The sequence below is a fragment of the Melitaea cinxia genome, chromosome 24, assembly GCF_905220565.1.
Source record: "Melitaea cinxia chromosome 24, ilMelCinx1.1, whole genome shotgun sequence".
Taxonomy (NCBI): domain Eukaryota; kingdom Metazoa; phylum Arthropoda; class Insecta; order Lepidoptera; family Nymphalidae; genus Melitaea; species Melitaea cinxia.
The window spans coordinates 11935348-11946883 of record NC_059417.1 but is presented as its reverse complement, the minus strand read 5'-3'; the positions used below and the strand labels follow the sequence as shown (position 1 = coordinate 11946883).

The 11536-nt window shown below is 34.4% G+C and overlaps 2 protein-coding genes across 2 annotated transcripts; both read right to left on the bottom strand.

Moving 5' to 3' along the window:
• Positions 1-223: 223 nt before the first annotated feature.
• On the bottom strand, positions 224-3407 carry LOC123665534 (reticulocyte-binding protein homolog 2a-like). The gene is made up of 5 exons (XM_045599826.1): positions 3269-3407; positions 2462-3192; positions 1213-2350; positions 778-1149; positions 224-369 (listed from the first exon to the last, which is right to left on the bottom strand). The coding sequence occupies exons 1-5, from the start codon at positions 3405-3407 to the stop codon at positions 224-226; spliced, it is 2526 nt and encodes an 841-aa protein (XP_045455782.1).
• A 99-nt stretch (positions 3408-3506) lies between these two features.
• LOC123665533 lies at positions 3507-7898 on the bottom strand. Its single transcript, XM_045599824.1, has 7 exons — positions 7835-7898; positions 6123-6494; positions 5751-5867; positions 4973-5038; positions 4084-4230; positions 3625-3699; positions 3507-3541 (listed from the first exon to the last, which is right to left on the bottom strand). The coding sequence occupies exons 1-7, from the start codon at positions 7896-7898 to the stop codon at positions 3507-3509; spliced, it is 876 nt and encodes a 291-aa protein (XP_045455780.1).
• Between the last annotated feature and the right edge of the window lie 3638 nt (positions 7899-11536).

Below are 11536 nucleotides of genomic sequence, written 5' to 3'. Positions count from 1 at the left end.
GCAGTCGGGTAATAAGGAAGATGTAATATCTCAAATGCCTGCAGAATTTCTGTGTATAATTATATTAAATCAATGAAATCATAACTTCTATTAAAAATTAAAATTATGAAATAGAATAATTTAATCATTATAAAATAAAAACAATTTGAAAATAAAATATTTATTACAAATATTAAAAAAGTACAAAATATATTATAGTTTTCAAAATAAATAAAAATTAGTTTTATTTTATGTTCATGTTTTTAAGGTTCAAAAGTTGTCTAAATAATTGTTCAGGAGTTTTCTTTGAAGATTCATCAAGCCTTATCAATGGTTCTTTTAGCGCCAATAATAAAGGTCGTTTTTCTTTGACATTTGCTGTCAATGATACTGAAAATATGAAATAAAGCCATAGTTAATATGAATGGTAATGTAGGTCGGCAAACAAGTGTACGGCTGACCTGATGGTAATCGGTTACCATAGCCTATAGATGCCTGGCACCAGAAGCAACGTGAACGCGTTATCGACTCTACCCCTGACCCTCCCCAGGAGCTCTGGCCACCTTACGCACCACATGAATACAACACTGATTAAAAGCATTGTTATTTAGCTGTACACCAGCTCTTTTACAAGGTTAAGGTACTGAAGTACTAAGGTGATGAAGGCTATATCCCATTATGCATTACTTCAACAAATGGTACTTAGGAACTTATTTATAGAGCCAACTTTACTTTACTCTCCGTATAGTTTTCATATTTGAATACTTTATAAAAATAGTAACATTTTTTTATTATTACCTGACTCGTTCTTCTTTTCCATTTCTTGTTGCTTGTTAGCAATAAAAACCTTGAAAAGTTCTTTAGCGACATTGAAGTTTCCTTGTCGTAGTAAAGTTAAAATTCTTTTACCAATATTGTAACCTATATCACCGCTTAAATTTCCATTATTTTGTTCCTTCGATGTTAAATACAATTGAATACGATTTTCTATTAATCGGCCCAAGATTTGATCTCTAGTTAATTTAAAATCTTTGTTCTTATAATTAGTAGGAATATCAGGAGACGTTTCAGGAATATTTAGCATTTGTTTTTTAACTTCGAGTTTTTTAGGGTCAAAAACTTCTACTTCACTTTTTTCATAATATACTTGTTTGGTTTTCTCTATATTTTCTAATACTTTAACACTTAACTTTATATTATTTTCCATATTACCTATAAATTCTTTAAATTCATTTACTTTATCCGAAGGTAATTTATTCAGATTGTCTAAAGAATCTTTTATTTTTTGCAAAACTAATATCTTTTGTTTAGTATCAGCTTCTAAAGTTTTAAGTAACATCAGTCGTTTCTGAGCCGGTATAACTGACAATAATGCGAAATTTTTATAAGTATTGCTGGATGTCTCAACTACTTCCATAATAGTTTTCAACTCTTCGTAAGATTTAGGATTTCCATTAATCGGATTTCTTCGATTTTCCTTTCGTAGATTATTAACGTTCTTTAACATTCTCTCCCAAATTCTTGCAGATCGAGGTCTCTCTGTTGCTATTAAATTATTTCTACGCGTTGGTACGTTAGATGTGAATTCAAGTTTTAAAGAATCAATTAACGCCTTTATTTTCTTCAAAGGTTCTGTGTCCTGTTTTTTTGGTTTCCAATCAGTATTCAAACTGTCTGCGTTTAATATATTGTAAATGCAAGGAAGGGCCTCAAGTATTTTTATATTATTTTTTGATTTTGGATCTTTTTCATTTTGTAATTCAAGAAGATCATCGATAAGCGCCTTTAAATGATTCTTAAGTTTTTCTTTAGTGATATTTAGTTTTTGAGTTTCATTGACTGGCTTCATGTTACTTGCAGTATCACGTAAAATACTTCTAGGCGTTGTCTGTTTTTTATTGCTCTCAGTTGTTGTTATAGTATCCATAGTAGTGGTTGTTTCGGGTTTTGTTAATTTAACCAAATCAATCATTGATTTTATCTTAAAAAATTCGGATAAATTATAAAGTATGTCACCTTCAACATTTATTTTCCTTTCCTCTATTTTCTTGTGTTGCTGTTTGAGTAAACAGTTTGGATTATTTTCGATATGATTAAGATAATCAAAAATTATTTTATCTTTAACTGTCATATTATTTTTATCCAAATTAATTTTAAATTTGTCTTCAATATTTTTTTTGGCATCATCAGTAGAACTAAATTGATTTAAAGTTTTTAATTTGTTAGTAAACTTTTTACTAGCATTGTTTGGTAGTAGAAGTTCTGTAATTCGTTCCAATAAATTACCGAAAAGGTTAATTGGTGAATTTTCATCTACAGTTAAAGGGTCACCTACATTTGGCTTATGAGATTGTGTTTGTTTGGTTGGATTCTTTAATTCACTCAAGCTTTTTTGTATTTGTTCAAATTTATGCATTAAATTTAAAACGTTATTTAACTTATTTATAACATCGGAACTTATCTCTTTTGCACTCCCTTTTACATTCTGTTTTTTCTCCAAGTTATGCTTAGCACAATTCGTTTTATTCTTTTTATCCGTCTTAAACTCGTTTTCATTTATATTACCGTCGCTTAAAATATCTGAGTCTGTGATTGTTTCACAAATAGACACATTTTTTACATTTTTATTTTTATTTAAAGTATCAGATAACTTGAGAAGAGCATTCTTAAGAAATGTTTCTTGTCTTACACTCAGTGGTTCCTTGAATAATTCCAGTAGATCATTTATTTTCTTATGTTTAAGTGTTTCAATAGACTCATCACTAGATTCCTTTTCCATGTCCCACAATTTATTCAGTAGATTACCAGCAATAAATGTCATCGCAGTTAGGGTGTCATTTTCAGGCGTAAACGTAATATTTGACATTGGTGGGACATTCTGATCACCAATTACTTCTGTGCCGCGCTTTAATTCATTTACAACAAGAGCTGATAATTCCTTATTTTTCACACTCTGTGAGTAATTACCCATTACTTTATAGAGTTTACTATTACTCATAATGTCTAATTTCTTAGTTTCCGGTGCTATTTCTATCTTATTTTCAGTTATATGATGATCATATTCCTGTGAATTATATTCGATGTGTAGACGGGTTGAATCTGTTTGATTTAAATTATCTAATACTTTCGTCCTTCGTGATACCTTAGGTAAATGTTCTATGTCTACCTTTTGAGCTGCTATTGTCCCTGATTTGTTTGTGTCTTTTAGTGTATCTGTAAACAAAAATGCTTAGTGGTTTTATGATGATATAATATTTGTTGATTGCAGCATGACGTATGTATTACGTACCTTCATTTATGTCATCTATTGTATGAATGAAGTTTATCGTATGGTTTTTGTTACTGTCGTCTTCGACAGAACGTTTCTTTCGCGCTACATATGAATCTTCTTCATAATAATTTACATCTGGAACTATTTGTATAATCATTAGCAACGATAACGTATTAAAATAACATAGACTTACCTTTAGGAGTTAATTGGTGCAAGAAATAAAAGAAAAGTGCGTTTTAACAAGTTTATTGTAAAGTTAGAACTTTCTTCGAGGTATAGCGATTAAGTAACCTGGAAATAATTTCAGATTTAGATTTAGAAAATCATTAGGATAGCATTAAAGGTATTTGTGATAAAGCCTTTTCTTTCATTACCTATGAGTTCGTCGTCTGGTTTTGGTGGTGATGGGACGAAATCTCGGTTCTTCTTTTTAACTTTATTTTTGAGTTCTATAACAAAAAAATTTCAATTTGTAATTAATCTGTATTGTTAGAATTCGATACTGTAAGCAAATTTTCAAATTAATGACTGTTTAGTGATAAATTGATAATATATGAAATTATAAAATTTGTGGGAACGTGAAAAATTAAAAAAAATGGATCTATTATTTTATTTTTTTACATAATATATAGTTTTGTTTGTTTCATTTAAAGAAACAATTTTGAACCCACTAGTCTGATTTTTAAAATCCTATTTCATTCGTGAAACCGTTTTATTACGAAATTTATAATCTATAAAACATTATTCTACGACTCCTAGATAAATAGTCGTATGCTGAAACCTGGATATAACCATTGTGTAGTCAAGTGTATTGTACATAATTAAAACAATACCTGAATAAAGAATATCGAGCGCTGTGCTGACCGTCTCCCTATCAGCTGGTGTCATGCCATCATCAACAGAACAATCGAATATTGTCTCACAACGCCATTCTCCTTCTGCTGTGCATATACAGCGATTGCATCCGGAACAGGAATTAGCTAAAAAAACATCCAAATTAGGCAAAAATAAGTATATTTACGTCTATTCGCATCTACGCAATATTGCCGGCTCAGGGTGGATGAGGATTGCAGAAAATCGTGATGTTTGGCGTTAACTTGAGGAGGCCTATGTCCAACAGGGGACTGCGATAGGCTGAAGTGTTCTATCAAAATTTATTATTTATTCATTTATTATTAAAGAAGTAATGTAATTGTACGTTTCTTTGTATATATATTTAATTCATGGCATTGCTTTCGTGTTGAACATCAGAACATATCCTAATATACCTCAAGTTAGTATATATTTCTGAAAGATTATTGGGAAACCTTATCTAGAAAATAAGCACAAACTGCGCAACCTTACCCAAAATATTGCTTAGTTGTAAGACTAAAATTTCCTAGATTTAAACTCTGCTATAGAGCTAAACTAAACTGGTGGGCAATATGGCTGGTTCTAAATCCTACTTTCCATAGATGACAAAGCTTAAAGCTTAATTAACTGCGCTGCTTGGATTGGTGGATAATTTCCCTACCATAAGTAACAATTGTCATCAGATATCTATGGTAATAACTGATACTGACGGCCTTACCTGCCCTCTGAGGTATGGTGGAGAGTCTGACATACTACTACAGATATACTACGAAGAGACACAAATGTCAGACATTGATATCTGCTATACCATTGCGAATATCATTTCTACTCTACAGTTTTTATAGTATTTTTAGCAAATATATATCTTACCGTCTGTGCAGTCAGAGTATTCGGAGACAAAGGGTACGCAACCACCATCATTGGCTTCATCACCCACTGTGGAATTATATCCAATAATTAAGAAAAAAAAATCATATAAAGATTATCACTCAAATATTTTTAAAACGAATTTATTGAAATTGAAATGAAAATAATATTCAAACAAACTGAATAAAAACTTACTCATTTTATATTAAATTACTTTTTAATTTAGTTTATTTACATTTGGAAAATATGTTATTAGTTACTATATAAAATTTAATTAATCATTATTCTAAACAATATCAAAATCAGTGCAGCTGAAATACGAAAGGTGCCAAGATAGGTGCAATAAAGTATATAAAGTTGAGAACAAACGTGAGAACGATAAATAACCAGCTAGATCACTTTGAACGCAATTTAATAAACACAAAAAATAAATAATCACAATTTTATAAAAAATACAAAAATATAAACCATCACTTCATAAAACATACTTTAAAATCAACAAAAACACTTGCAAATTATTCACAAAAAATTTGACAACACATTTCACAAGTTTCAATCACTTTTATCACTCTAATAACAAAAAAGTTTGGACACATGAATGTCATGAAAAGTTATATAACAGTATCAATTCTTCTTTCTGTGTTAAGAGTCTTGAATTCCAATATAGTTGTATTATCATCAATCATTCATTTTGATGCTATAAGTTTTGTATAATTAATAATTGTTTTTCTATTTTAATCGTTGTTAACAATAAAGTCAACATAATCTCCTTGTGGGCTGCCTCCCATGATGTTCTCCTTCGGAACCTTCCTCCTCAAGAGTCGTATCTTATTTCTGACTTGCTCGTGTAGATTCCGGCGATGACCGTCGGGATGACTGCAGCACAATGTATCGCCACCTGCAACCAATCTCTCATTTACAATCACTTTAACAACAATTTAAAAACAAAGATGTCACAATTTCAATATAATCTTAGATGATTAAAATTGGTTGCAGGTTGCGACAAAACATAATATACACTATAAAAAATAACCTAAACCACTTCACGTTACCTAAAAACAACAATATTCTAAAACGTCTGTAAAATAATAAAATTATTGAAGGAGGTGCTATAAAAAAATCACAAAACAGATAACCCAGATGATTGTCGTACCGACATCCATAAATGCTGTCATTCCCGCGTCCATATTTCTTCTCAACCTATAGGATAGCTGTCGGAAATACGCTGGTCTGTCTTGTTTGAATAATTCTGCGTATCTATTCCTAGCTGCTCCATCTTGTCTGATGATTCTGTAGTATTCACAAACCCAAGGGTCCCTACTGATGCAGCCAGCGTTTTCTCCGCTGGTAGAACAGATGCAATAGTAGCATATATCTCTATTAGAATAGTCTAAAAGAGATTCGATATCAGTCGGCATTTCAATTTTAGTGTCATTCGCTTCAAGGTCGTTGCTGTAGTAGGAAGTACCCCTTCTGCATTTTGCATCACCACTATATGGTATTTCGTCGTAATGCCAAATATAATCTGTATTAAAAATAATAATATCTTTATGATTAAATAGCGGATACAATCAATAACTAAAAACTAAGTATTTTTACCCATGTGTCCCTAAAATAAAACTGATCTATACATTCCCTACTTCCCTTCTCTACTTTAATGAATATTACGATAAATTTCATGAAGGTTTCTTTTTAGGATACCTAAATTTCAGCTGCACCGATTTTTCTAATGTCAAACAACGAACCTCGTCTAATCCTAAAAGCTAAGGACCTTTCATGCGCAAACGGCATGTTTCTTTCCATATTCTTTTTCAAAATGGCCATCCTAACACATTCATTGATATTCCTAGCTGGTCTCCGACTACAGTATTCGTCTTTTCCTTCTACAGAGCACACGCAAATCTGACAAGTCTCATCATTGGGTTCAGCGTTCATATGTGATCTTCTAGTGTTTTCCTCAGAGTTTTCATCGGAATTTACAACTGTCTTCTGTCTAATTCTTATCACAGTATGACCGGGTATACATTTAAGACCCAGCTGAGCCAGTTCTTGATCCTTCCAATGTTGTCGACTAAAGATTAGTTCTAGAATTTCGGAAGACTTATTAACTTTTCTGCTTAATTGAGGTACTTATTTAGCCTTGTTTTCTACTAATTACAAATAATTGTCATATTTTGTTCTAATAAAAATTAAACTAAATGCAGCAAAATAGATAATTTTAGTAACAAGTCCCCTTGCCTAAATTATTAAATTTCTTACGATGCCCTTCTGTAAAACAATATTTCTTTATTCTTCTGTATAACAGTAAGTAAGTTTCTTTATAAAGTTTCTATTAATTCTTCTGTATAACAGTAATAACTGTTTAAAAAGGATAAAGTATACTATTTTGAAGTATAGTAAAAATCATTTCGTTGATAAAAATGATAAAGCTACGTAGACTGACTAAATCAAATGAAATTAATTAATGTTTTTTTTTTTTAATTTCCAATATTCTATTTTATTTTTGAATGTTTGAATTCTTTTAGTTCTGAATTATTGGAAAAAAATATATTTTTATACACGTTACATATATTGTGGTCGGAATCTAATCTGCTGATCAAGAAAAATGTAGAGCTAGAATGACCAAATCAAGCGACTTTTCATCAATATCTATTTTCAAACAAATCATTAATATTTAATATTCAGTAATTATTTCAGAACTATTAAATTTTAAATCGAAATTAACCTTTCACTATTTAAGAAAAAAAATGTACTCATTCTGTTTGGGTTACTTCAGACAGATTTTTAAAAACATCGAAAACAAATACTTTGGTAAATTTGACTTTTTACAACTCTATAATTAACATAATCATTATAATCACTTACCAGCATTCACCATCACTTCGAGCGAGATAATCGCAAAGATCACCAACGCGACTTTCAGATGCATTGTATCTGGACTTGTACCAGAAGACTGCCACTGATATCATTCGATTTTTGAAGCAACTTTTATATTATTTCTCGCTTGGATTCCATTGTTCATGACTTTGAAAGCAGGTACGGATTTGGTTGCGATGAATTTTTAATTAGAAGTAAATTTAGTCAATTGAATACTATGTTCTTTATACGAATTGCCGCCCCTCGCTGCCTCCTCTGCTTAAACCAGATGGATCGCTGGCCTTTACTGCGACAGACAAGGCTAACCTTTTAGCGAATCTGTTTGCAGAAAATTCGCTCCTTGATGCAGGTAGTGCCTCACCGCCCAGACATCCACCTTGCGACTCTGTTATGTCAGAACTACGCATTCGCCAAACTGAGGTTTTGAGAGTACTCCGTAACTTGGACGTGAATAAGGCTAGTGGTCCTGACGGGATACCAGCAAGAGTACTTAAACACTGTGCTCCTGAGTTGTCTCCTATTCTCACGCGCTTGTACCGCCTCTCTCTAAAATCCGCTCAAGTTCCTAAAGCATGGAAGATTGCCAACGTACAACCTGTACCTAAAAAAGGTAGTCGTGCCGACCCGGCTAACTATAGACCTATCGCGATCACCTCCATACTGTGTAAAAGTTTGGAGCGTATACTGAATGAAAAGCTCCTAGCATACCTTGAGTTGAATGACCTCCTGTCGGACCAGCAATACGGTTTCCGCCGTAACAGGTCCACGGGGGATCTTTTAGTGTACGCCTCGCACATCTGGGGCGAAGCCTTGGACAAGCACGGAGAAGCGCTAGCTGTCTCACTTGATGTATCGAAGGCATTTGACCGGGTCTGGCATGAGAGCCTATTGAGCAAGCTTTCAGCTTACGGAATACCCCCGGGCTTGTGTGACTGCATATCAGATTTCCTGAGTGGACGATCATTCCGGGTGGTCTTAGATGGCTCCTCGTCTGACTTGATGGCGGTTAATGCCGGTGTCCCTCAGGGATCAGTTCTCTCTGCAACCCTCTTCTTGATTCACATAAATGACCTCCTCAGGCCCGGTATCTTTGGATACGCGGATGACAGCACTGTTACGGAGAGATACGTGTCCGGTCCCCGAGCTGGTGGGGCTGAAACTCATGAGCATAGAGAGGCTCTGGTTGAACGCATGAATTTGGCTTTGGAAGAGGTATCCGATTGGGGTGACGCCAACCTAGTCAAATTTAATGCTTCCAAAACGCAAGCGTGTCTTTTCACCGCTAAACGGAGTCCATTCCCATTGGCTCCGACTTTCCGGGGTGTATCTGTACCGATCACCGATAGTATTGATCTTCTAGGCATAAATATTTCGTCTAATATGAACTTCGGACAATGCATAGAATCCAAGGCAAAAATTGCTGGTAAGAAACTTGGTATCCTCAATAAAGTCAGGCAGTACTTCACACCGGAACAGCTTCTTACTCTCTACCAAGCACAAGTTCGATCGTGTATGGAGTACTGCAGCCACTTATGGGATGGCTCTGCCAAGTACCAGCTCGCTGCTTTGGATTCTGTGGATCGACGCGCCAGAAGACTCATCGGTGACAAATCGCTGGTTCGCTCTAGACTTCAAAGTCTCGAACATCGGCGCAAGGTTGCCTGTTTGTCGGTATTTTACAGGCTATATTTCGGAGAGTGTGCTCTAGAACTATACAATTTGGTTCCACCATCACCTTTCTACCACCGAACCGCAAGGCATCGCACGAATCTGCACCGCTATGTGGTTGAAATCCCACGATCTCGCACTAAACGATTTGCTTCCTCGTTCCTAATACGCACCGCAAAAATTTGGAATGCCCTTCCGGCTTCCGTTTTTCCAACGAACTATAACTTGGGTATCTTTAAATCAAGAGTGAATAGGCATCTTCTAGGCAAGCGCGCACCACCTTAGGCTGCATCTTCACTTGACTTCAGGTGAGATCGCAGTCAAGCGCTAGTCTATATATTTAAAAAAAAAAAAAAAAAAAAACGAATGTTAATTGAGTCGAGTGAAATTTTGGTTTGAATAATTTAAATTCATTTATGTATTTTATTTATTTAAGAAATAACAAAATATCATTTCAATCATCAATTGATATGCAATTACATTTTTACTTTAAAATACTAAAAAACTCTTATTGGGTTTGACTTAGAATCTTTATATTTGACGTTAATTCAAAAAGATACAATAAAAGATATTACAGGGTATGTGTGTGCTTCAAACTATAGGACAGTTATTTTTAATAAAAACAATAGTGTCTGAGCATAATTTATATAAGTTTCTTAGTAATGAATGAGAAAGATCATGAATGATCTTGCATACACTTTAGCCTGTAATATCCCACTACTAGACATAGGCATTAACATTCTTCATATAGGAGAAGGATCAGAGCTTAATCCACCACGCTGCTCCAATGCGGGTTGGCGGATATATTCCCTACTATGAATAATTATTGCTATCAAGTTTACATGATAACAACCAGACCGAGGGCTTAATATACTCTCCGAAACCCAGTGGGCAGACCCACGAGAACTGCACAAACACCCAGACCACGGCAAATATGTATCGCCAATGTGCGGGGATCGAACCCGCAACCGCCAGCGCAACAGCCAGAAACCAGTGCTATGATCGTTACTCTTGCATGACTTAAAGAAATTTTCTAGTAAAGATATAACCACTTAAAAACTAAACTCTTAATTACGCTGAGCAGAGTACTGAGACAGTAAATGTACGCAAAAAAACATTCTTAGATCAAGCAAATATTTTCAAAAACGTGTCCATTACACAAGTTTAAAAAATATATTAAAAGCAAAAATAATTTTTTGAAGTAAAACTTCTTTACGCCCGCTTGACTTGGGGAGTAAGCTGGTGAACGCGTCACGAGAGCTTTACGAAAAGTGTGATCGGGCGAGGCGAACGGAAGTTGAGAGGGAGATATAAGTTAGATAGAATTAAAGAAGTTCTACTTCAGTCGTGTGATCAAAAGCTCATCATCATCATCATCATTTCAGCCTATTGCAGTCCACTGCTGGACATAGGCCTCCACAAGTTCGGACCAAAAATGGCGTGAACTCATGTGTGATCATCATCTCATCTCATGTGATCTAAGGCTCACACGTTTTTATTAATTATTATAAGAACTATAAATCTGTATTCAGTATCTGAAACTCAAAAGAAAACGTAATTTTACAATAGGGCCCTGCGTTTTATGAATGAGTCTTATCAATATGAGAATTTGCAACAAGACGACGAAGCCATTAATCTTATCGCTCAAACACCTGCCTCGACCATCTGTGTCTGGAATGATATATTTTGTAGTATTTTATATGTTTTATTAACCAATAATATGTATTTTATTTGTTTAAGCTTTTTCCCCCTCTCTTTCCGTGGGTGTCGTAAGAGGCGACTAAGGGATAACAGTTGCACTACCACCTTTGAACTTATAAAGCCGACCGTTGGCAGGATAACCATCCAACTGCCAGCTTTGAAATACACAGGCTGAAGACGGACAGCAGCGTCTTAGGTGCGACGAAGCCAGCCCTGTGGTCACCAACCCGCCTGCCCAGCGTGGTGATTATGGGCAACACACATGAGTTCACGCATTTTTGGCGCGAACTTGTGGAGTCCTATGTCCAGCAGTGGACTGTA